This window comes from Perissodus microlepis, chromosome 2 (genome assembly GCF_051167445.1).
Source record: "Perissodus microlepis isolate ML-2025 ecotype Zambia chromosome 2, ASM5116744v1, whole genome shotgun sequence".
Lineage (NCBI taxonomy): Eukaryota > Metazoa > Chordata > Actinopteri > Cichliformes > Cichlidae > Perissodus > Perissodus microlepis.
In genome coordinates, this window is record NC_140462.1 from 12,822,087 (window position 1) to 12,848,904 (window position 26,818).

Below are 26,818 nucleotides of genomic sequence, written 5' to 3' on the forward strand. Positions count from 1 at the left end.
ATCCTTAAAATAATGACAGAAATATGGTGTTTTGTTAGTAAACTTACATTTATGGATAAAAAATTTAGCTAAAAGTATTAACAAATTTATCATAAAAAAACATTTATCATACTTCTTGGGGAACTTAAACAAACAGAATAAAACATTTTCCCATCGTAAAGAAAACTCCCTTAAAATATGGACAATAACAAACCTGCTAAATTCCTTCCAGAATCTCTGTGTAAAAGAACAGTACCAAAAAAGATGTGTCACAGTTTCTGGATGATCCCCACAGAAAGTACAATTAGTATTTATGTCCCTTTTAAATTTTACCATGTAGTGACTGGCTGGATAACATTTATGTAGAATTTTAAATGAGACTTCTTTCACCTTATTTACAATCAAATATTTATGGGGGACCATCCAGACTGTCTTCCACTTGATATCTGGAACAAATCGGTTCCAGCTCTGTGTTTTATCTATGAGTCTGAAACCTGGCAAGCTTATGTAAGATATCAAGATGTAGAAAAAAGTCTCCTGGAGCAATATCCCAAATCCAACAGGAAGTCAGCCATTTTAAAATTAATGTGTAATTTTGGCGACATTTTCCCCTCTTTTCAGGCACCGTTCTTTGACGAACTCCTCCAAGGGATTTCGTCAGATTGACGCGATATCTTCTGTGTGGAATCTAAAGACCTTTGTGATTTTAAATTGCGAAGCTTTTTACGTTCAGGGAAACGGGGTGGTCATGGCGGCACGTGGCGTTTCAATCACTCGCCAAAAAGCAGTAATCTGCTGTCACTCAAAAACACAATGTCCAATCTCTCTGGTCGCAGGCATGATGAGACTCGAGCTCGGAAATGTTGGTTATGCCATTTGTCAGTAATGTTTAGAGCGCCACCTAGTGGGACGACTATAATCATGATCGAATGAGATGAATTGTTAGCTGGTGGTTAAATGCATGAATTCCATCAATGTGACATCACCAATAACTATTCGCTGAGAGGACCAGAGAATTGGAGTTAGAGTGAGAATGATAAAAGAAGTAAACAACTACACGCAAACAAAAAGATTCACCAGTAAAAACATTCAGTTATGGAGCTGGAAACAGCTGGAGAACAGGGAGGAAAAGGACACATAAACACCAAGAGGATGTTTCCGCATCACAGTACATTACACTACATAAGAGGTAAATTCAAAATAATACATGATGTGCATACATCCTTTCTTCACAGTCACCTTTGCAGTGCTACTCATTCATTTGATAAACTCTTTACCATAATGAATTATTTTGTAGTGAAGTTATTTTCCTACTGATTTTGCCTTCCCTCAGTCTTGGTTGTCTTTGAGAGCATAATGACAATGAAGTGTAAGGTGATTGGTATATGTTTGTTAATTGCCATTTGGTCCCTTGTAAGTTATAAGTGACCTGTATAAACCTCATATTCTATCAGTTGATGGTGATGGTGTACTGCATCTGGTGCAGCCTCCTGTTGAGCCAGACCAACATGCAGTTGTGAGTACTCTTAATACTCCACAGATTATATGAGTTTACAGTAGAACAGCAACGTTGTTAATTTCTTTACTACAGGAAAATAATGAAGAAACATTGACAGCTGTTACAGAAGAGGAAGCAACAGAGACACTTTATGAGGTTTACATCTTACAATGGAAAATATAACAATTGAATAAAATGTGGTACTATAATAAAACCATGGACTTTCTATGTCTCTAACAGAGTGATGATGGAAATGAAGAGGAAGAGGGTCCAGCCACTTCTCCAACAAACCTTTCCTCAGTAAGATGTTCAGCACTGATTTACAACCAACCTAAGTAGGCATGTACTATGAATGCCAATGCTATTTTCTGTGTTTCAATAGCTCCCTGTAAAGCAGCTGTACAAGACCTATTTGATCAAGAAAATAAAAAAATGTGACTTGGAAATGGAACACTTCAAGCAGCAGATCCAAAAGACCAAGATTGAGATTTTACTGCTGGAACATCAGTTAAGGGTGGGTGAAGTGGTCAGAGATGGACGAATTATTTCAGTGTTTGAACAACATAATAATATACTTATTAATACTTTGTGTACAGGAAATACAGGCGACCAATAAAGCCAGTTGAACAAAAAATCTGTTTATTCTTCTTTCAACATGTTGAGGTGATGGGTCAAAGGAAATGATTGTGACATATGGTGTCTCTGACTGCTCTTCCATCTTGTATGTCCGTGGGAGGGTCAGGATGTTCATGGTTTGGATCACTGCTGATGTTTGGTTCAGAAGGACAGTGTTCTCCTCTAATTGTGGCAATGTTGTGAAGAATCACACATGCCACAATAATGTCACATGCCCTTTCTGGGGTGACCCTGAGTCTTTGAAGGCACTGGAACCGGGCCTTAAGCATTCCGATAGTCATTTCAACTCTGGCTCTTGTCCTGCAATGAGCCAGATTATATCGCTGCTGTGGGCCCGGTTCAGGGTCAGGGTAAGGGGTAAGCAAATAGGGTAAACATGGATACCCCCTATCACCAAGCAAGTAGCCAGTGAACTCTCCTAAGACAGAAGGATACACTTCAGTTCAAATGTCCCTGTAGCAATCGGTCTTTATATATTTTAAAGTATTTTCAACTCACCATGTCCAAATTTTGTGCTCAGTGTACATTCACGAAAAATTCGTGAGTCATGAACAGAGCCTGGCCACTTGGCTTCCACATTTGTGATAATGTTGGCAGCATTACATATGATCTTCACAGTGCAGAGAACACAAATTAGCATCCATTACTATAATGAAATAATTTGTTAGTTTGAAATGCTACAGGGAACTATGTACCTGTACATTAATGCTGTGGAAAGACTTCCTGTTCACATAGTCTCCTTCATTTACTGAAGGAGCAATGATTGGAATGTGAGTGCCATCTATACAGCCAATCACGCCTGGGAACCCTGAAAATAAATGTAAAATTTAAGTAGTAGTTCAAGTATCACCACATCATGAATTAAGTTTTGTTCATCCTGATACCTGCAATTTTGTGGAATCCCTCTTTGATAAATCTTGTGGGTCTATGACCGGGGAACACCACAAACGAGTACAGGAGACGTTTCAGTGCAACTGTAACATTCCTGACTGCCCGACAGACGGTAGCCTTGGAAACGTGCTCAGCGTCACCAATATTATACAGAAAGCTCCCGTTTGCAAAAAAACAAAGTGCAATACAAATAATATGTACAGAACTGAGAGAATGTCCGCGATGTGTCACATGAGCAATATTAGGCCTGAGGATGTTATTCAAATGAATTATAGATTGTGCTGAAAAACGGTAACGTTCACACAGAAAATCATCAGGAAATGATAAAATGTCCAAACGCACTCTAATCACTCTCTCCCGGCAGAGAGCTCTGCGGAGAATTTGGGCTTCAACATCTACTGGCTCTTCAAGGAAGGGGCACGCCATGTCTGACACTTCCTACAGTCAGGTTTCCGACAAAGAGGCGGGGACAGTCAGGGTTAGTTGCAGTAAACCTGCTAGGGGGCAGGTTAGCTTCACGGAGTGTGTCGTCATGGTGACTCACTCAGGCTTCATCTGAACTCGCTTTGTGAAACCGAAGACCCAGAGTTTTCGTTCACTCAGGGTATACTTACTCAGAGTTTGCACTAAACCGGCTTCCTGAAATAGGGCCCTGCAGTTCAAAAAAAGCGCCCCTCCAACAGCCAAACACATCTGTTCTCTGATTGGATTGTTACATTTGTGATTGACATGACATTGACCAATCAGATGAAAGGAAGAAAAATGGGGTCAAAATTCGTACTTGTAACTTGCAGGGGTTTTTTTTCTAAGTCCACACACAAATCTTTTTTACGCACACACAAATCTTTTTTACACATACAAATCTTTTTTACGCACACACAAATCTTTTTTACACATACAAATCTTTTTTACGCACACACAAATTCTTTTTACACATACAAATCTTTTTTACGCACACACAAATCTTTTTTACACATACAAATCTTTTTTACAAGTACAAAATATTTATGACCACATTTTGAGCCCATAAAAACACCCCTTCCCTATTGGTGTTAGAGTTTACCATGTCAGCCAATCAAAAAAAATGATAAGGCAACATGTGACATTTGGTTGTTTAGGGAGAAGGGGAAGTTTTTAGGAGTGACACCCGCGACGATAAGCGGGCGAGTGAAAGACAGAGAGAGAGCGAGTTTTCATATGTGAGACATTAGTGACGTTTAGCGTGTTTGGAGGCTGTAGTTAGTTTGTTGTGTAGTTGTTGTCTTGTATTGTGTGTCAGTTAGACTGCTGAATTTCACATTTGCTCTAAAAAAGCAGTCATTATTAAGGCAGATTCCAGTGTAAACGCTGTCTCCACATAGAAAACTGGACGGATGCACCTCCTGCTGTCAGACCTGCAGGGTTTGGGCCTTTGGTGTTCTCCTCTGTCTTATACTGAACACAAACTACATTTTTTGGACTGGCACAAATAATTTGTGTGCTTTCTTATTTGATGCAGAACACCTGATTGTTCTGTAAATAGATTTAAATGGTTATATAAAAAACGCCTGAGGCCTTGGCTGCATTTTTAGGTAAACAGTACCATATAACTTTGTTGTTTGCAAAACTTGTGCATAATTTTTAGAAATGTACAATTTCTACTTGCATTTCAAGTTATGAAAATGATTCGTTAAACATGTTTGTGGGTTTTACAGTAAAAATATAACTTTTTTCTACTCGGATTTTGAATTTTTTGTCTGAATTTAGATCAACTGTGCTAATATAGTATACCAAAATGAAAAAATCACTCAAATTTCAGATATTTGAGGTTGTGCTGAAAATAATGATACCAAACAAGGCAAGATAAACAGTTTTTAAAGGTGAAATATAGAGGTAAAATCAAAAGTAGTCAAAAACGGCCAATTATACCCTGGACCCCAGAGGGTTAATTTATGTATTCATTTATCCAGTTTTCCCACACTTTTGATGAATCTCATGCAAACCAGTGAGGCTTTATTCTTATTTACATGTAATCCTATATCCTATAATCCTGAGGAACACAATATTGTTACGTTTTATTCAGCGCATTTTTTTCCTATGGTCACACGGTGGCGCAAAAGGACCATAGGCACACTTCATGAGCTAGCGTATATCAAACACATAGCTATTAGTTCATCATGAGACAGATGAATAGTACAAGGAGTCGAATTTAGTGAAGACGAGCAAATGCAAGTTTTAATGAGTATGTAAAGTTTTTCTAATTAAAATATTTGATTCTTTTTAAGAAATGAATTTAGACCTGAGCAAAGACCAGAGCTGGGAGCAGCAAACCAGCTAGTACTCATATACTAAGAGGGTGTGTGAGAGCGCAGAATCCTCCCGAGTCCTTTCTCCAGGCTGCTTTCATGTTACAGGACGAACAATGTGTGGATTTAATGGACAATGGGATCGCTGCAGGAGATCACAATATCACGTAAGTGTACATCCCCTCTTACAAAGACTTCAGACAAAGCTGCAGACTAAAAATAGACTCGAAGCTGTTTTCTAATGAGGGCAGGCCTGCCTGCAGTTTTGTGTGTGCACACAGATCATACGGGTCTGGCTGTGCAGACACTGCACCGAGCAGCAGTGACACTGTCTGTAATAGATTACAGCTTAAAAAACACACTGACGCCTCTTGTATTTTTTAAGCGCATGCAGTAGAATCATATGCAACTACACTCATTGTTTTAAATTTAACGATTTTTAAGGTTGACCTAATCTAAAGATGTGGTCAGACTTATGTGATGTAAGTGCCTTTGGAGGTTGCGTGGTTGCTTGTGCCAGAGCACAAACAAACCATTAGCACTTTGTTGATGTCAGAGGTCAGAGGTGAACGGTTATTCTGCAGTGAATGGATTGGAGGTTAACAGTAATGCAAATAAACAGTGGTTATAAAGCAAGTTATGCAGAACCTTGAAGCAGATGGGCAACAGGAGCAGAAGATCACAACAGGTACCACTCCTTGCACCTAAGAACAGGAAACTGAAGCTCAACAAAACTGAATAGTACTTATAGTACTATTGTGGAATCCTTTAAAAACAGTTAAAAACTTTACTGTTTAAACAAGCTTTCTGTTGACCAATGCTTTTTACATTTTTATATTTTTAATTTACATTTAAACTCTATATTGTGCATTTTGCTATTTATCGTACTGTTTATTTTAATCTCTGTGTGCAGCGCTTTGTGATTACCTGTCTATGAAAAGCGCTTAATAAATAAACTTTACTTACTTACTTACTTACTAGTAGATTGGAAAAACATTGCCTGGTCTGATGACTATCGATTTCTGCTGCAACATTTGGACTACCAAGTGAGCATTGTTTAAACACCTGAACGCTATTGCTGACTATGTCCATAACTCACCATTTAAGAACTTCACTGTACTCAAATGGCCTATAAAGCCACCAAATCTTATCCAAAAGAGCATTTTTCAGATGTGGTTCAATGTAGGAGTGCATCATGGATGTGCAGCAGACAATTCTGCTGCCACTGTGTGATGCTGTGATGTAAATATGAACCAAAATCTCTGAGCAGGGATTCCAGCACCTTGTACCACAAAGAATTAAGGTTGTTCTGTAGGCAAAAGGTACTAGCATAGTGTAAATAATAAATAAAGTGACGGTGTGTGAATGTATGTGTGCTTAAAGAATAGTTTCCTAATTTTGCAAGTCTGTCTTAAAACAACACCCATTTCCTGTTGTCACAAACAAAAAGGGCGACTATTGCTACTTTGCTCTTCCTGCTGTTATCGTTCTGGTTTTTAAGATATGAGGCCGAGATATCTGTGTCCAAGTCTATATCAGTATTATTGATTGGGACAAAATCCACAGCTCCCTCTCTTTATTTTTGAACGTTTATCTGAAGAATGTGGTTGTGGTCTTAAAAGGAATGAAAAAAAAAAATGAAATTAGAAGATTCTTTACCGTCCTATAAACTTCAGGTAACTGCATTTTTATGCATCAACTACATCATCGATCATGTGTGTGGAAGGGTTTTCTTGGTGTTCAGATATGTCCACCGAGTTAAACTAAAAATGATTAGCATTAATTATGCATATATGAATGCTTTGTTGTCAGTAAACAGATTGTTATTTAGAGAGAAACTCAAATCTTTCATCTTTAGTGATTTATACTGAAGTGTGAAAATTCATCATTAAGGGTGGGCGGGGGAATGTCGTCAGATGTCATCTTTATGGGGGAAAGAGTTAAAAACGCCTGTTCTTTAACTTTGAAACATTAACTAGGTCTGTGTTTGTCCGTTTGCCAAAGGTCACATGGTCATTGATTCATTCATACCAGTGAACCTTCACATTCAGTCATAGGTACTCTCATTCACTTCAATTTTGACTCCCTCGCATGCAATAACAAAGATTTGACCTCTTGGTGTGAAAAAGTGAAGCTGTTTCAACTGTGCAGGAGTCTATGACAACATTACCCTGCTGCTCACTTGATTTACGAACTCAGTAGATACTTTCCTGATTGGTTACGGCTTCAGTCGATAGTTTTAAGTCTTATTTACTACAACACGATCATCATTTTTTTTACAGGACAGTGGAAAATAAAGCAGATTGTGCTTTAGGTTCGAGCTCACTTGTTATTGAGAAGTTGCCGCCACATCAACAGTCAGATCCACCCCCTGACTCGTGACTGATGGTTCTTAAAAACATCCTGGTGGCTGGCAAAATGCCAAATTTCAGGTTTCAGAAGTCACAAACAAACGTCACACCTGTTCAATTGAGAAGCTTCCTCATCCAACCTGACCAACGCACACTGTGCAAGCCAAAACTCACCAGCATTTTTGAACAGTGCACATAAGCTAAAGAATAAAACTCTAAATCTTGTGACAAAATCCTATGTTTAGAGTTTTTGTCACCAGCTAATCTCATAAGTCACATGTGGCACTAACTTTTTCTTTTACCTAAACGTTTTCAGAAAGAGGAAGTAGTGAGTGTGATGTCCCGTGGTTTCTCTATTTGGGGATCGAATTTTAAAGAAATATAAATTCGATGACATGTGACAATTTCCTGTCCAACGGTTTGCTGATGTTGGCACTTATCAGACTGGCACAAATGAAGAGTATGTTTGACTGCCTGTTATGCAATACAGCACACACACACAGATTTCCATCACTTCTGAGGATTGATCATTTTCTGCAGAAGACTCGCACTAAAATACTGATTTATGCATGTATGTATGTTTATATCCAATCACATGAATAATCATATACATGCATGTGTTTTCATATCAGGACACTCATTTACTTTTCCTAAAGCTCATAACCCTAAAGGCAACCATAATGACACCTGCACCTGGTTCGATTCATAATCAGACAAATTTCTAAGCTTCCAGATACACCCAAAAAGCTCCAGCATCACTTTTATGAAGCACATTATCACCAAAGTCCTCTTTGGTGATCTGATCTTGTAGTGAAATGCATCCTTTTGACAAAAGTTTTAAAGAGATTGTCATTTTTTTGCAGACTCAGATGAAAATCTATCTTTGTTGTAGCCTAGCTTACAACAAAAACTGTAACAAAATCCATTCATCAATACCTGTAAAGTTGTTGATTGGTGGGTGGTGGTCAAAGTTTGCAGTGACAGTAGGAGAGACCTTGACTCCCTATGAGGCCCCCCACCTGACTCCAGTCATGCATGATCCTGTTTAAACAAAGCAAAAGACAACAACAAAAACCAATGAGTGAAAAATTAGAGGATTTAAAGTTCTGTGAGTGAAAAAGAGGAAGAGGAGAAAAACGCTAGAGCAGACAGTGGTGAGTGGAGCAGATAATAATGAATAAATATAATGCAAAATAATTAAATGCTGCTGCCTTAACTTTTGGGTAGTGACACTTGAATAACATAACTTCTGGTTGCACAACATTGTTTCTTTTGTTTACTTTGCCAGTTAACATTAACTTAGCTGGCAGTCAGTCGAGCACACATGGCCAGGAGTCAGAGTTGATACAGTGGCAGTTGTCTGAAGGTCAGTGCTGCTTACTGTGCCTTTCCAGATTGTGGATCTTCCTCCCAGCGAGATGTTTGGTTACATTTACAAGGAACTGGAAATGTTAGTGTTGCCTTTCGTCTGTTTCGTCACTCATCTTTAAAACTCAAACATCAAACTCCAAAATCTGCCTCAGGTCAACAATGTCTTTGGGTCTCGAGAAAATAACAGTGGCCAGGCCAAAGCCTGTAAGCAGCACTGGTCGAATCAGCGCTCGATGGATGTTGATGTGGGTTTAGTTCTTTAAGAGAACTTTTTAATGTTAAGATTACTACGTGTATTTTTTTGATGCTATTTAATATTTTTATTGCCGATCGAGTGCCAGCCTGTTATGCTGTCCTGTGAACTCTTGCTGTTTTTAAGAAAAGCACAGTTTACCAATGTTTATGTGCTTTTGTTGTCTAAAGTTATTCCAAGTTTTAAGTTTTTATCATCATATCTTCGTGCTTTAAAATAGCTGCACAAGCTGAAGAATGACCTCTTTGTAGTTTCCAAGAGGCATGAATCTGACCTGCATAGGCCTGCCCGCCCAGTGTCATCCTCAGCCATGCTAGTTACCACGACTGCTGCAGAAGCACTAAACTACTTTTAACTGAATAATTATAACTGAGCTCACTTTTGTCAGCAATATGGATGTTTACGTTTTTCATTACCAAATTGTATTAATTATTGTAACTTAGTGTTAATGTGTATCAGTAGACTTCAGCTGAAGGGCCACGGTGACTTTACTGGGTGAACTTAGACCCGTGAGGCCCATCCATAACTAAATAATAAAATTTTGTCACTCCTCAAGACCTTTTGCTGATTTTCAGTCCAGTTCTTGTGTAATTTGGCATACCTCATCCTTTTTTCGACATTTCCCTTATTTAAAAATGGCTCTGTGACAGCTGCTCCTCCACTGAGACCATTTCTGATTACTATTTTATGCGCATCAAACTGTGTTCCCTTTGGCATTCCTCATAGATTTAACTAAAGGAATGGGAACAAAATATCTGTTTTGCATCAGGCTGCTTGTAACAAAGTGCCTTAATGTCTAATTTAAAATTGGTTCTTTACTAAAAGGTCTGTTATGTGTAGTTGCAACAATATTTCATCACTTGAGTTAGGTGGATTTTTATATAGGCCCTACTTGACTCATAGGTCAGTATTAAGTGGCTTAACAAAGATTTCATGGACTAGACTGGACTGAAAATGAGCAAAAAAGCAGCAAATGTTCAAAGAAGAACTTCCAGAAAGCCTTGGAAACTATTATTCAAGACTAATTTAAACAATTACGAGAAATTCTGGCTTAAATGATAAAGAAATGAGCGTTGGCTCAAGAACTTTGCACAGCACTATATTAGCTCATGTAGCATGTCTCAAAATGCTGGGATGGGTCAATAAAAGGCTGGACACTGGACACAGCATGCCAGCTGTCAGCTGCTTTGAATTGTGGTTGCAGTGAGCCAGCATATAATGGAGGGCCTAGGAGAAAAGGTACGCACCAAATACATTTAGTTTGTGTGTCATGGATATGACTGGGATTCATGCCAAATAATGGTAACTGTGGTGTTTGTACTCCCTTAATCATTTGTGAGGTAGAGGTAGAAACTTGATCTGTCTCTCATTGGCGAGGTTTGAGCGGCCACAGCGGCAGAACAGAAATGTGAAAGTCAACAGAAATGTGCCCTTGTTCCCGTTCTGCATCATCATCCTTTGAGTGAATAAAATGTACGCTGGCACATCATTCTTTACTTGTTACACTCACTTCCTCCGTATCATGTCACCTAGGGTCACCATTAGAGTTGGAGTCCACTTTGACTACCGGGACGTTTACTATAGTGACTCTGGACTGTGACCAGAAAGAGGTCATGTGCTTTAAGACCTTTGGTCATCTTTCCAGTGAGGCTATAGCTCCACTTACACGCACATAGAAAGCTTTGGTTTCAGGAAGTGTGCTCAAGCTTGTTGCGTGTCAAGCCATGAGTGTGTGAGCTGTGTCTTGTGATGAGTAGTGATGATGATATATATGTGTTTTTATAGTAATACTTCCATTTACATCTCTGCCCTCTCATAACACCCTCTTTAACTTGCTGTAGCAGCAGAAACCCATTGATACAAAAACAATAAGGTAATAAGAATGACCGTAAACAGTATGTTTTGTAACTGACATAGATCACACAACAATATGTGCTGTGTTTTCTCGTTTGCTTTAGCAACAGTGACATCCTGGCATACCACACCCAGAAATGCAAATACAAACAAATCTATTTGTTTGTAGTAATGTCACTGTCGCCATTTTCCATCCTTCCCAACAACCTCAAACTAAAGAAAACTGACACTCGGAAATCAATCACCATCTGGTTATAATCAATAATCTCTGGAGTCTGAGTGCAGGCTGTCTCAGTGACTGTAGGGGACCAAGCAGGCAAAGCTGTGCTGTTGAAAAAGTGGGTTTTATTTAAATCAAAATTAAATAAAAGCATCAAAAATAATATTTAATGCAAGACATATAAATTTAGCAAATAAATAGGGCGAACTAAATAAACACTGCTCATAAATTACTGCTTACAAAACCTCACTTTAACAAAGAGAGCTAAAACACACGAGAGCACCATGAACCTAGAGTAGTGGAGCAAACCATTATGGATGCAAAGGGGAAAAATCACAGGGATAACAACTAAACTCACCACAAAGAAAATCCATGAACCCCACAGGTATCACAACAAATGGTTTGGTCCATTAGCCTCCGTATTTCAAACAGCTCCTCCCTCAGCCACCTGCTTTGAGTAACCATGAAGACCTGGAGCAATCGAAGTTTAATGCAAGCAACAGAGAAAGAGTGATTAGTGCAATTTCTATAAAACTCAGTGTTTTGTCGAAAAATGGTTGAATCAAAAATAATCAGGTAAGCTAATTATCTCTTATAACTGCACATTAGCTTTAAAGTCGTAACAAGGCTGTGAAACCTCAAACCTGTATGAGGGATTTAGGTGAGTGCAGAGAATGAATGGATGTTACTGAACTTGTTCCAGTGGTGTGTTTTTTGAACTTTGATCATGCAAACCTTTTTGATAGAGGGACCTAAAGAATATTTGGTTGCTAAAAACAAAGGCCTATCCTTGAAGCTATAATATGGAATTTTGTCTCGTGTATTAGAAACCAACCACATATTTTGAAGGTTCACCTTCACTGTAGAAGATGAATTATTTAATAGGTTAAGGATATCAATCTAGCCATTATGTTCAGCTTGTCTAATTCGGGGTTGCAGGGTGAATGGAACATATCTCTAGCATAGGGCAAGAGTCGGGGTACACCGCTGTAATCACAGTCTAAGGCTCATTTAACAATTTAAAACTACCAGCAATATAATTTTTTTAAAAGGCTAACGAGCAGCAGCTGGATCTAAATCCAGAATTGTCCGGACCGGTTTATGCCCGACAATATTTTCACGGACCGGCCTTTAAAGTGTCGCGGATAAATACAACAAAATAAAACTAGTACCGGTACCGAAAAAGAAGATTTATTCATAACACACGTGAAAAGACCCAGGAAAACCGAGTTAATGATAAAGACGATAACAAAATAACGCTAAAAACCCTGAAAACCATACATTTCACACCCGAGCCTCAACTCTCGCGGCCCGGTACCGGTCCGTGGCCCGGGGATTGGGGAACGCTGCTTTACAGGACTGAGCACGTGTTATTCAGGTGAGTGAGTGGGTCAGGCAAGTTTTACAGGTTTTTCCCATGTTGTCTTCCTAAAAGGGGAAAATGCAAATCCGAGCAAGGGATACTAAATAAGCAAGTTTGTAATATTTATGGTTTCAAGTGGCCTGAAGGACTTTACTATTAGTGGACTACTACAGTATATGGCAATGACTGAGGGTGGAGACCAAGCTTAAATATGTTAACTGGAAATGAGGTGTATCGGCCCACTCCTGAGGACACCCAGCCACTGCTGCAGACTCGTTAGTTTCATACACACTTACAGGGGAGAGACTGTGAGAAAGTCAAACTGATTAAGCGTGATCATATTCTATTATGTAGTTTATTAAAGTGGTTTAGTTGGTGTTTGACCAGTGAAACTTAAAGTCACATTGGCTAAGAATCATACTTTTGTTTTGAAACTTGATACATACTAATCACTCCCCATGTTTCTCATAATGCAACTGAGAGTATCTTCAGTAGGAACTTTTTTTAATAAGCTTTCTGTTAAGAATGTCCCACTGGAGGTCATGTTGCTGAATCACTGTGCTTCACTTCTTTGCTTCTTATGCAGAAAAGTTTAGAAATTTTTCTTTATCGTGCTGGGCACAAATTAATAAACCTTCTGAAAAGTAAGTTTGTGACAATATTTATTTTTCACATTTTTGGCAAAGATGAGAATTTCTGAAAGTCTGATTCATTTATTTATTCATTTATTTATTCTTACCAATAGCCTATGAATCATTCAACAGTTAAAATGAACCTAACTCAAGGGATGAAGCAGTGTTGCTTACACGTAACGGACAACTTGGCATGAACCAGCTTTAAATTGTAGCTTTAAGCACTTTGTTTTTGGAACTGGCTGTTAGTAACACAATGTATTCCCATTTCTATCTTTATAATCTATAAAAAGTGCCAAAGAGAACAGGTTGATAGACAAAAAATAGTATTTTGACCCAACAGGATGATTCCCAAAGTGCTATTAGCCAAAATCCTGGAATATTTCAGCGTGGTGTGCAATCTTTAGAAACTAGACAAGCTGAAGATGGGTTTTTAAGTCTGCCAATAGCCTTCCATCTGTCACTAGTATCAATTGAATTCTATTTTATTTATGTAGAAGAACAGTAGTTTCTACAAAACTACAGAGAAAACCTCATCAATTGGACGACCCAACGAGGATGCACTTGGCAACAGTAGGAAGGAAAAACTCCCTCTTAACAGGAAGAAACCTCCAGCAGAATCAGGCTAGTGGAGGGGAAGTCATCTGCTGCGACCAGTTGGGTGTAAGGGAGGAAGACTGGATAAAAGACAGGCTGTGGAAGAGAGCCAGAGATGAATGACTAATGATTAAATGCAGAGTGAGTGGGAAAAGGAACGTTTTAAGCCTAATCTTAAAAGTAGAGGTGTCTGTACCCTGAATTCAAACTGAGGGCCATCTACAAACATAGCAGAGGCTTTTGGCCTGGAATCTTTCAGTGTGGTGTGCAGCTGTCTTTGACTCTTTTAATGAGTCACAGAATCAAACACTGCAGGCACTTTACTCTTGACTCATTTCACTCCATTGTAACAAGTTATTAGAGTAGTGAAATCTTTCTGTTCTGACTATCCGTGCTTTTTGTTTTTTTCCTCTTCCCCCTCAGTGTCACCACTTGACTTTGCGTTCTTGTTGGATGATGGGGTTGTAGGGTTTTTTTTGGGGGGGGGGGATTTGTATGCAAAGTTAATCCCTTATGTAGAAGCCTTATTTTAACCCTCTCCTCCTTTTAATTTTAGCGAGGGGCTAATTATGCATTGTTTCTCAGCAGCCTGGAGCACCGTGGAGAGTCATGAGTTACTGCAGCATCCTTTTTATAGCCTGTCAAGTAGAGGAAACCTATCACACATCTTCTTTTTTTTTTTCCACATGCACCAGCTGTGACAAAGAGGGTTCCACACGGCACTCACGTTTTTTGTTTTTTTCCCCCCTCCCCTGTCTGAGTCACATGATCTTTTGGCTAAACTGTCTTAGCCTCCCAGCATCCACATCTGTACTTTCTCCCACAGTGTATGTGGCTCTGCTATCTGGCCGGCTATACGTGCGCAAGTGTTTGTTTTCTTTAGCCACTAGCACCGCGAAGACTATTTTCTCTCCTATAGAGCAGAGAGGAGAAAAAACTGGAGGGAGGGAACTGATGAGGAAGAGGAAGGAAGAGCTGTTCTATATAAAGCAAACGCGAGGGGCTCAAGCTTGTGGTTTAAGAGCATTTGTGGAGACTCTTGGAGGCTGAACTGTGAGTACAAGACAGTAATGAACTGGAAATCATCGTAACTGAACAACAGAGCGTTTTGTTTATGTGGAATACTTCCTCTTTGTGGCAACACGAGGTTAATCTTAGTAAGAATAACTTCTTTTTGTGTAACCTATGAATTCATGCAATATGTGTCTCTGGAGGTGTGACCTAAACTTGAGCAGGGTATTTTATGTCCAGATGTTTTCAGTTACAGCTCTTACGCAGCTGAAAAGGTTTTGATTTAAGGCGTTCTGTTTTGGGTTTTTTCATTTTCTTGTAGTAGATTTTTTGTAGTCTTTCCCTTTCAATTTGGAAGGGATGGAGAAACAGGGAAGGTGGGTTAAGGAAGAGCTTGGCATGCAGCAACAGGCCTGGAATGGAAACAAACCACGACTGCTAGACAAAATAAATGACTGCTGTTATATGGTCACATCATTCTTATTTTTCTTTAAACATAAGAATAAAATGCAGTGTTTTGGTTTGGTTCTTTTAGCAGGTGCTGTGAGTGAAGCCCCCTCTGAATGTGTACAAGTTTGTGACATACTTGTGAGTGTGAGCTGAGCCTGTGCGACCATGCCAGGGTCTGGGAGCGGTTTATCGGTGCAGCGCTGCCTCACCTTCACCACAGGTCTGGTGGAGTGCCTGTGTTTCGCTGGAGCCGTGTTTGGTTGGGCTTCTCTTGTGTTTGTCCTCAAGGAAGAAGGCTACTTCAGCTCTCTGTGTGTCAACGGCACAGCAGTCAATGGAACACATGTTTTAGGTCAGTGTGATGTTCTCACCTTCACAACTTTGAACAACAAAATAAACTTAAATGGCTGAAGAATGGAAATTAATCAATCACCTGTTGCTTCTGTCTTTTCTAACCTTTGTTTCTGCAGATTGCACCGAACAGGATGAACAGTTCTCGCTTATTTTTACCATTGCGTCTTTTATGAACAACTTTCTGACGCTGCCGAATGGTTTCCTTTTTGACCGGTTTGGTACTACAGTGACTCGGCTCTACGGCATGTAAGTCCAGCACCTTAAATAGTCAATGAATCATTCTAATCAAGAACATTCATATGAAAAATGTACTCGTATGTGGCACTAAAAGCCCAACAATCATGTTAAGAGAAAGGAAGTGGTAAACTATTAAAGAGCACCAATAAGATGTCATAACTTTTGAGCAACAACTGCACAGTGCAACTTTTAATTCGTTTTTCCTCGAGATGTGATGGTTTATTGAAATTCTGCAGGTAATTCTAATATATCCTGCCCACAAATAAAATGGACTTAAAAAAAATCCCTCCTAACTGCAAAGGCTGTCTGTTTTTTAGGTAAACAGGCATATTTTGACTAAAATGTTATCCCAGATTTTCCTGACAATTCCAGAGGAAGGATCCACTCCTTAATAGGACTTTTGCAAAACTTCTGGTCCTTACTCTCATGTTGAATTTCAAGAGTTAAAGTTGCATCTGTTTTTGAGAGTCCACTTTTAAATTCCATTATCTAGAAAACTACTTGAGAATTTTTTTCAGGGAAGATATCAGGAATTATTGCGCTGCAAATGTGGACTTTCAGGCCCATAACTCAGATTACCACAGAATGATGGATGCATGAATTTCCTGAAATACTTGGATATCCGATCTGACAGCAGATTTGGAGGCTTGGAGGAACCACAGTTTTTCAGCTTCTCACATGTTAGGGACGCAAATAAAACAGTCCAAATTAGACTGGTGTCACAAATATTAACATCTGAATTTGACCCCATGACCCAAATCGAAATGAGCATTATTTTTCTATCTCTGTCTGAGCTTTGAGTTTCCTCGTGATTTCTAACAAAAACTCACATTAATGTGCGATAGCCAAAGATTGTTTTTGAAAGTAGAGTAAGAGGAAATATTTTCTTCTGCTGCCAGAGATGCCGTCTAAAGTTCAATCAAATGTCAGATTTAGCGGGGAAGGCAAGAAAATGGAAAGATGGTTAATCGCAGAGTAATGTTTTCTTTTCTCCTCCAGATGCTCAGAATCCAACACTAAGCTGTCCTCCCTCCTCAAAGTTAATCATGTAATAGAACACCCGACATACCTCTGCAGGGTTCTGCCCCAAATATCTAAATCCACAATAACAGACTGGCACTGAACAGATCCATATTTCCAGTTAAACAGGGTGGGGTGAAAATAAATAGCCAAGGAATGCTAGTAGTTGTATAAGAGGCACCAAGTGCAGATGAGGATGCTTAGGCCAAGAAAAGGAAATTAAAGCTCTCCAAACAGCACCAGAAGCACATTTACTTGCTTGTGATTGCTGGTGTGTTAATGTAACACATCTCAAAACAACCAGTTTGCCAAAGTGCTGTGCAGTTATTAGGACACTAATGATCAAGAATTCATCAAATTGTTTTAGCAAATTGTGTGGCACAAATAACAAATGATACTTTTCAATTGCAGATTTCTTTACACCATAGGTACAGTGATGGTGGCCTTTTCTACTTCAGGTGAGAGTTCTCAAATAAAGATCAGAGTAAATAAATATAAATATCAACATGAACACAAATGTTACAGCTGTTATGTTTTTCTTTCTTTCTCCTTTTTAGTTCTGGCCATCCTGCTCTTCCCAGCTCTCTCCCTCCTGGCTGTGGGTGGCATCTTATTTCTGATGACCAACATGCAGGTACTGGATCAATTTAAGATTACTGCTGCGACATAAGGCAGTTTTAATTAATTTTATTATGCATTTGACTATTTCTGTAAAAAAAACTCTTATATATTTTTCTAGAATGTCTGTTTGATCATTTTCCTGTTTGGGAAAGTAAAACCTTTTTAGACCTGTCACATTTTAAACCTTTAAACCTCTCGACTTCTGAAATGCGCTTTTGCATGTGAGCTCTGTGTGTAGATCACCTGAAAGAGCTGGAAAGACACATGATTACAACTTGCTAACTGACTCATCTATGGCCCACTTTGTCAGTAAAGCACTGTGTGAAGAAAGAGGTTCGACTGTGTGACCTTTTATGATCCTAGTGTTCTGTGAATGTAAGACGTTCCACTCTTTCCTCAGGCTATCAGCAAACTGCAATAAAGCCAAAACACAGAAACCACCTTCACCACACTTTTTTTTGTTTTTGCTCAAATCCCTCTTGGGGAGGCCACGATAATTTATGAATTTGAACCACATTCTACATTCCCCCTCGAGCAAGACCTACAGCCAAGTGTTTGGACAGTGACAGGTTTTGTAGTTTTGCCTCTGTACAGTGCGCACTGGATTTTTAAATCAAACAACTTGGGTGTCATTTGAAGTGCAGACTTTCAGCTCCAAACCTAAATGACAAACATTAAGCTTTCTCAAGGTTCAGGAGATGGAGCGGTGTTTATGCTGTAGCTCAATTTTCACTAAAATTACGTCGGCTCGAGCTGTTATCTACCATAGCACAGAATTTAAAAATAATCTTCAGCTGTGCACACTTGACTCCTAACTGAAAAACTGAACCAAGTTTATCTATTCTCCCCTCCCTTCGTGGGGAAAATAGATAAACTTGGTACAAATATTGAATTTGCATTTGGTCGCTGTTCACAGGAACTCTCAGTACAAGAGACGTAATCGCCTTCAGTTGTATCTATCAGTGAAAGCAAAAACTTTAGGTATGCCCAAATCTGCAGACCACTACATTGTTTGTAGACAAGGAAAGGAGGAATGCTGAAGCCAGCTCAGCAAAACTAAAAGGCCTAAAAGACTGCAGATGATTGCACTGGTTAATAACACGAGGTCTGGGAGAGCATCTAGACCGCAAGAGACTTTTATCCAACAAATACTCACATTGAAAATTTTTGAGCATCTGAGAATTGAAATCTATAAAGAGGCTGTAATTTTTAAATCAGTTTGTTAAGCCTCTTTAATTAAAGCTTAAAGTCTGTGCTTCAGAGGCTACGTGACAATATGTGTTTCTGTCCAGAAACTTACAATAGACAACAGAAAGATGAATGCAGAGGGGACCAATATCAACTAAGAATTTTAAAGAGAGCCCCCACAATAACATTTAATTCAATTTTCCTAAAGGTAGGAAACCTGTTTGGCTCACGTCGCTCCACCATCATCACTCTTTATAACGGGGCCTTTGATTCTTCCTCAGCACTCTTCCTCGTCATCAAGGTGAGAAACATTTACACAGAAAAGAATCAGCAGGATATATTGATGCTGTCTCGTGTAGCAATGATCACCACCACATCTCTTCTCCTGCAGCTGTTGCATGAACGTGGCATCGCTCTTCGCTCCTCCTTCCTGTTTCTGTCCGCCTGCAGCGTCGTTCACCTGCTCAGGACTTTCTTCTTGCTGCCTCGGAAATTGATTCCATACCCGCTGCCGGATAACTACACATACGGGTATGAATCCACGGCAGACGTCACAGACGAGTCTGCACTTCAAGTACAAAGTGTATTTTTTTCTAAAATGACAAAGGACCATAAGGAGAGGAGGGATGCGCAGTTTTAATCAGTGGGAATGCTGGATAAAAAGCACCTGGATGCAGAAAAAGTGACTGGGTGAATCAGAAATGTTATGTAGTGCATTTCTGCTTGAGCTTTATGCAAGGACCAGTCAGTTTACATTTGCATACTAATGTGTTTGGAAAGTGCCAAATGTACCTTGCAGCATGGTTGCTAAAATAAAAACTGCAGTGAAGATGCATGAAATGATCATGCATGAGTTTAATTTTACTTTGATTAGTTTGTCTTGTGTTTGTGTTGCTGCCAATGAACAAAACCTGGAGTGGACAAGGAGGGCAGAGCTAGTGCTAAAGGAGAGTGCCATAGCTAAATCAAAAAGAGGAATCAGTGTAGCACTGTGGTCAGAATAGTTTCCTCATAGAGAGTTCCTGTTTTCATAGGAAACAGATCAAACATGCATCCAGTGCTTACTGAGAAAGCTCTTACTCAGTAAGCTGAGTAAGAGAGCTCTTTACAGCCAATGATGACAAAGGCCCAGTGATGAGGACATCAGTGAAAGCGTGCTGTTGTATTAAAATCAACAGAACAGTTAAACCTCAGTATGAGGACAGCTTTTTTTTTTTTTTTTTTTTTTTTTATGCACTAGAGTCCCCGCCAATATAAAGTCTAAAACTGATCATAAGAGCAGAAATTTTATAATTGTGCATAATTTTCCTCACCTGTAGCTCAAAAGGTAGAAACGTTTGTCTGCTGATTGACATGCAGACTAGAGGTGCCAGGAATCAAACCACCAAACCTATCCTTGAGCAAGATACTGAACCCCAAATTGATGCATCTGTCTGAGAGTGAATGCTAGGTTAAAGGACTTAGAGAGGAAAAAATGACTTGTGTGTATTTGTGTTAGTGGCTGAATGAGGTTTGTAATAAGAAAATGCTTTGAATGCTCAACTTTTTTTTTTTTTTTTTTTTTTTTTTTTTTTTTTTTTTCCCACATCTCCATGCAAACATCCTGCAAAATTTAAAATTCCAATAAACTCAAATCATAAAGTAAATGTAAAACACTCGCTCGGTCTGTTCTGTGTGCCGTTAACCCCACTTTGACTTTGACCTCAGGATAACCTGTGGTAAATCGGACAATCGTATTGGTGAGGTTGCGGAAAACGGAGATGCACAGAAGGTAGAGGAAGTGCCGCTCAACAAGGATGCATCTGCAAAGCAAGGTCTGTGCCCAACTTGGAAAGAAAAATAATGAACCAATCATACACAGTACACTTATCCACTGTGATTTTTACCTATCTCTTTGCCTTCTTTCCTCATCTCTGTGATCTCCCGTCTCTCTCAGAGAAGAGTTTCCGTGACTGTTTGCTGTCCAGGTTCTTCATGTGGCATCTGCTTTGGCTGTCAGTGATGCAGCTCAGGCATTACCTGTTCATTGGCACCCTAAACCCCATGCTGCAGAGGCTCACAGCTGGAGAGTCCTCACTGGGTAATCGCACAAACACCACATCACTCAGTCTCAGCTCTAAGCACTTGAATGTAATTTTACTAAATCAACATGCGTTAGGTGCTTTGAAAATGCATCAGTGTCTAAATTCTGCTTCATTAATAAACTGGCTTATCTTACTCTCTGAAGTTACACAGTAAGTGCAGTGATTTACAAACTAAAACTCCATGTTTTTGATGCCTTTTGAACTTTGGTGTCTCATTTTTTTGGTGGACTCTGCCTTTTATCCATCTTGTTTGTGTCCCTGCAGTGAGTCAGTACACCAATGCCTTTGCGATCACCCAGCTATGTGGCGTGCTGTGTGCTCCCTGGAACGGCCTCATTATGGACAGACACAAGGGCAAACCACGAGCTGAAGGTAACACCATGACTCTAATACTGATGTAGAATAAAAGACAACACCTCCCATCCCTGTGTGGATTGACTAATTTTCATAAATTCATTCAGTGATGGGTTTACATGAAATGCTGTCATGGTTTAGTTTTTGTGCATGCTATTTAAACTAGTCTTTTTATACCTTGTTTGAAGTTTTGTTTAATAGTTTAACTTTATTTCAGACTAATGATAGGGGAGAAGAAAGGAAACTTGCATACAGTATATAAAGATTTGTCTGGGAACTCGGAGGACACAGTCTGCAAAGCTTTGTCCACATTAATCTTCAGTCTCATCTGAAGAGTCTGAGACCCTCAGGCTGGCTGCAGATTCATAAAGAGCGACATGCAGACTTCAGTCTTAAGTCATTATTGTGTTTGTAGGGGAGAGCGAGCAGGAGGTGGACCTGCGGGCGACGGTGCTTTCTCTCTTCCTGACGGCCCTGCAGTGCCTGTTGTTTTCCATTTGTGCCTCCACCCCATACCTGCCTCTTCAGTACCTCACCTTCGTCCTGCAGGTGCTCAACCGCTCCTTCCTCTATGGCGGCAACGCGGCCTTCATCAGTGTGGCGTGAGTATCAAACATGCACGCTAATCAATGAATAGTTTATATTTCACAGCACTCTTTCAACACAACTGTAACGCCACGAAATATTTCTGATATTTAATGAAACACAAAAAATAAGAAATCTGTGGTTTAAAAAAGATAACCCATAAAACACATATTTTAGTGATGACTCTCATCCATCAAAACAGTGAAAAAACAATAACAAAAGAGAAACTTATCAGAAAGAATTGTTTTTGATGAGGCATGTAATTCATTTTTTTTTTCTTGTTTGTTTTTAAATAAGCCAACCTCTATATACACATGTGCATAGAGGCAGGCAGGTTTACACACTGGTCTTTAAAAATGTTTATAGAGGTGAGCATTACCCAGCATTTCCTCTTTAGATCACTAGATGGCAGTATATAACAGCTGTGTTTATAACATGAAGCATTTCATTTATCCAAATTTGGGATATGCCTTTGCTACAGCAGTTAAAATGAAGTCAAACACAGCAAATTAAAATAAATTATTTTAGTAAGTAGAGTAATGCCTAAAAGTGAAATCTTACAAAATAGCTAGTCAGTTCGTATTTTGGAAACTTCTGGGATTTTTTGGCAACCTCGTCTCCGGCTTACAAAGGTTGGTCAAAGAAAGAGAAAACATCCATTGTGCTGCAGTTCTCTGGGTGAAAATTAATAAAAATTAGTAACCCCAGGCGTCAAGTAAATGAATCTAGATCATAAGAGGAGACAAGTAATTCAAATACCTCAAACCTCTTGCCACGGCCAAAGTACGCAGAAGAGCATCTCAGCAGCAGCAGAAGACCACGCAGTGGCCTCTCCTGTCAGCTAAGAACAGGAAGCTGAGGCTGCAGTTTACAATAGAAGAACACAAGACTGGAAAAACATTGAGTCTAAACTCTTGAAGTCAGAATTAGATGTAAACAACATGAAAGCATGGATCAGCAGTTCAGGCTGGTGGTGGATTTTCTTGGCAGACTTTGGGCCCATTAGTACCAGTTTAGCATCATTTAAATACCTTATTAGTAGTATAAATCTAAATTAAAAAAATTAATGTATTAAAAAAACAAATATATTAAATACTTCCTAATCAACAAAAGTGAAGTCAGCAGAACAAATAATGCATTGTAGGAAGCTGCTGCATGAGTAATGGAAATGTGTAATAAGTGCTCAGTCTGTACGGAGGGTGACCAGGATGGTCTATAAGTTTGTTCAGTGACATCATCTCTACCACAGCTTCATATTTTCAAATGCATCAAAGGGTCTTTAATGTTAGCTGCTGACAAGTAAATGTATACAAATGCTCTTAGACTGCATGTAAATATAGTATACTGTAATAAGTAATTATTTCCACATTATTGCTGCCTGTCCTGGTTAAATAATTCTTGTGTGATCTCCTTCCTCCTTACTTTCTCGGTCTGTGTGTTTAGTTTCCCATCCTGCCACTTTGGGAAGCTGTATGGTCTGGTCATGGCTCTGTCTGCGGTGTTTTCGCTGCTGCAGTATCCCTGCTTTGCTCTGGTTAAAGTCTTGGATGGGGATCCGTTATATGTAAATACATTTTTATGATCTATCCTTGCTCCTTATCTCATCCTTTCTCTCCTCACATCTTCATCATTTTCTCTCCATTTTTTTCCAGGTGAACATTGGTCTGACATTGCTCAGCCTGCTGGCCTTCATCCACCCCCTCTCAGTCTACCTGCACTGTCGAAGCGTTTCCTCCCAGCGGGTCAAGAATAAAGCCATGACGCAGTCTTCTTAAAGTCTACACAGTGACTCATTCTTATAAGTTTACTACCAGTGAGAATTACCTCTTCAACTTGTTTCATGTGGTTAAAGTGCTATTTCCACATTCCTGACAGGAAGTATTTGTTGTTTGCTCTTCAGGCTCTGTACTGAAATGATGATAGAAGCTGATTTTTCTTAAAACTGCAAATGGTCTTTTTCTTTGAGGATCACCAAAGTTTGCATCTTAGATTAGTGAGATCTCCTCCTAATCAATGACTGTGCTTATATAATTATATGGGGCTTTACTTTCACCGCACCAATAATCTGCTTGTCTGCATTTTGGTGCTATTGCCTGTTTTTCCTTTGCAGACGTTCCTTTTAATAATTTCCCCAGCTACTGATTTATCCAAATTAATTGTAGTTTTTTTTTTTTTTTTCTCCACTCTCACATGATTCTCACTTTATATTAACACACACCTCCACACCAGTGCAAATGTAGCTGTAGACCAGCACTGAATCAGCAACCAAACCTTACACATTATCTGTCAAACACAGTTCTTTGAATATTCATAAAAATCATCTCAAATGTACTTTACTGTAACAAAACTGCTGCTCGGCCCGTTTTATTGAAGTTTGCATTGTTTTGCTTTAGATTGAATCTACTGAAAGACAGAGCCTGAAGAACAACAAAAAGCATTCAGATACTAACTTTATTGGCTGTTCTTTTTTTCTTTTTTTCTTTTTTTTAACATTCCACAAGTTGGCTGTAAATGCATTTCAGATTGTAAAGTGTGCATTCGCAAAGCTTTGTGCATGTCCAGTGCAAAAATGACTGTATCTGTCATAGAAAAGATTCTGCTCTGCAGCTTTTTAACTCCCTTTTGCAAGAGTTTAAGCAGGCTCTGAGCTGCTGTCTCTGAAGCATGTAAACAAACCGATGGTGCTAATGTGCCCTTTTCTCTAACCCTGCTTTACCGTCCGTTTCTGTAATCATGCTGGCTGCCCTAATAATATATGTGCAAAAACTATGACATGTCTTGTTTCTTGTTTTAATGCACTTTTATTATTACGTCCTTTTTTCTTCTTTTTTTTTTTTTTTTTTTTCCCCTTCAAACAATTGCTAGATTGTTGGCAAGATACTGAAGGTATGCATGGATTTGAAGTTACATGAAATGATTTGAGTTACATTGAAGTTAAATGAAGTTACAAAGTTTTCTATGAAGTTACTATAAAAGTAAGGATTCCTTGAAATTGGGGGAGATTATAATTTTGCAAGTGCACATCAGATTGAAACAAGGTGAAACATAATTTTTATTTTCCCGAGCAAATATGAAAGTAACTTAGATCCAGATGACGTCTTGGATCCAGGGGCTCTGTTCACACATTGTATGGAGGGAATTCCAGCCTTGGCAGAGAAATGCTTTCAACAAATACACTGCGTTTGTTTTGTTTGTTTGTTTGTTTGTTTGTTTTTAATATATTGTGTCATTGCTCCAATGCGAACATCTTCAACTTCTCTCTCTCTCCTATACGTGTTTTTACCTCCTAAAGAGTAAAGGACCAACAGTGTGGCTATAGTGAGAACATAAGGGACATTTGGGAACAAAAGCAATAATTTTAAGCTCGTTCTTGGCTTTGAGCTATTTATTTAAGGAATGTCTTGACAGTAAGTCAATAACTTGGTTGATGAGGGAAGTGGAGAGTATAAAAACTTTGCCATCTGCTGGCTTCAGTGCACACGGTACAAACTGCACTGACATCATGACAATAATCAACAGTAAGGGATTCTTGTTTGCATCCAGGATGTGAATTCTCAGGTGTTCAGTGTGGAGGAGCGTGGTTTCTTATTTCTTTTTCTTTCTTTTTTTTTAAATGTACTGTACCTGGTAATGTTGACATGTGAAGGATGTTAAAGGGAATGTCTCCTATAGTGTTTGTTTCAGACTCTAAGTATTTTTCTGAAGTGCCAAGTGTTAAGAGGTAGTAATAATATTGAAATTTGCATGTAAACAGTACTGTGCAAGAGTGTTTACCCATCACTCGTTTCTTTATATTTTGCAAGCTCTTCTTTCAATATCGGCTGCCTTTTGCTCCATTCTCTGTCAAGATGATCCCACACTGCTTCATAGTGAGGTTCAGGCTCTGGGAAGGTCAATGACTGACAGTGCTCAACTGTGCCTTTTTGTTTTTTCACTTTATCAGGTATGCTTTTACTGCACTGCCAGTGTGCTTGGAATCTTTGTTTGGCTGAAAAACGAAGCTGTTGACAAGATGTTTTCCAGATGTATCGCACGTAGGAATAAAATGGATTTACATTTTTCTATGTTCAAAATTTCACAAATCATGACAACACTTCACCATGCCGAGATGTGCCAAGTTTTTACCTAGTAACGCTAGGGTTTCCTTGTTGGTGCAAATTACTTTTTTAATTTTTTTTATAAATATACCTTATCAAACCATTATCTTGGGCATTTTATTTGTAGGTTACACTGCTCAAAGTAAAGTAAAAAAATCTGAGCTCTTGGAAGCAAAATCTAAAGAAACTACTCTAGACTTTGCACTGTCTTGACCTACAAACTTCTTTTTTCAGCAACAAAATGATACAAGTCTTTTGATATTATCTATAGTGTAGTAAAGGGAATTCATATTAGCCTTGAATGCAGTTTCAGTTTTTAACTGTGGTGAAACTGTTATATCCTCATGTGCAGGTGCCAAAGATATAGAAAGTGCAATTATGATGCAAAGAAACCTATGAGACACGTCCAGTATATGTATATTTTACATGCACATATCCAATACTATATTTCAATAAATGTGACAATTACTGGCTTTTTGTCCTTTTTGATTTATTGAATGTTTTGTCTGTTGCTTGAATACTTGACCAAATGATGTATTATTACAACATGTTTCTAAAGGTATTTGTGTGTGTGTGTGTGTGTGTGTGCGCGCGCGCATTTTATATAATTATACATTAATTAGGATTTAAAGCAACAAATAAACCATTAGATATATTAAATGAATAATTGAAGACCATCACTGAAGATAATTGGCACCTGCTCAGCCAGGTTTGGTTTATTTATGGTGATGAAGACTGGGTCATTGTGTGACCTTAGTCCTTTTTTTAGTTTGAAAAACTAAACATGCTGCCATCATTGTGGGTGCGTTGTATGGGAGAAAGGACCATCTACCAGGATAGGAGGCTTCTGTTCCACATATTTTTCTCTTTTAATTTGACAGATGTCG

General features: G+C 38.9%; 1 protein-coding gene and 1 long non-coding RNA gene across 2 annotated transcripts; one reads left to right on the forward strand and one right to left on the reverse strand.

Moving 5' to 3' along the window:
- Positions 1-2,094: 2,094 nt before the first annotated feature.
- On the reverse strand, positions 2,095-2,707 carry LOC146392439 (uncharacterized). Its single transcript, XR_014801896.1, has 2 exons — positions 2,612-2,707; positions 2,095-2,531 (listed from the first exon to the last, which is right to left on the reverse strand). It is a non-coding gene; the product is annotated as an uncharacterized LOC146392439 (long non-coding RNA).
- A 2,409-nt stretch (positions 2,708-5,116) lies between these two features.
- On the forward strand, positions 5,117-26,404 carry slc43a3b (solute carrier family 43 member 3b). The gene is made up of 13 exons (XM_084947706.1): positions 5,117-5,456; positions 15,477-15,743; positions 15,862-15,991; positions 17,414-17,460; positions 17,560-17,636; positions 19,020-19,112; positions 19,203-19,342; positions 20,519-20,625; positions 20,748-20,891; positions 21,160-21,267; positions 21,665-21,851; positions 23,278-23,398; positions 23,487-26,404. The coding sequence occupies exons 2-13, from the start codon at positions 15,557-15,559 to the stop codon at positions 23,607-23,609; spliced, it is 1,464 nt and encodes a 487-aa protein (XP_084803832.1). The 5' UTR covers positions 5,117-5,456; positions 15,477-15,556; the 3' UTR covers positions 23,610-26,404.
- Positions 26,405-26,818: the final 414 nt, after the last annotated feature.

Coding starts and splice junctions, on each gene's coding strand:
- slc43a3b (XM_084947706.1), top strand. CDS start 15,557: ATGCCAGGGTCTGGGAGCGGTTTATCGGTGCAGCGCTGCCTCACCTTC. Junction 17,637..19,019: donor TTCTGATGACCAACATGCAG/GTACTGGATCAA, acceptor ATTTTCCTAAAG/GTAGGAAACCTGTTTGGCTC. Junction 19,113..19,202: donor CACTCTTCCTCGTCATCAAG/GTGAGAAACATT, acceptor CTTCTCCTGCAG/CTGTTGCATGAACGTGGCAT.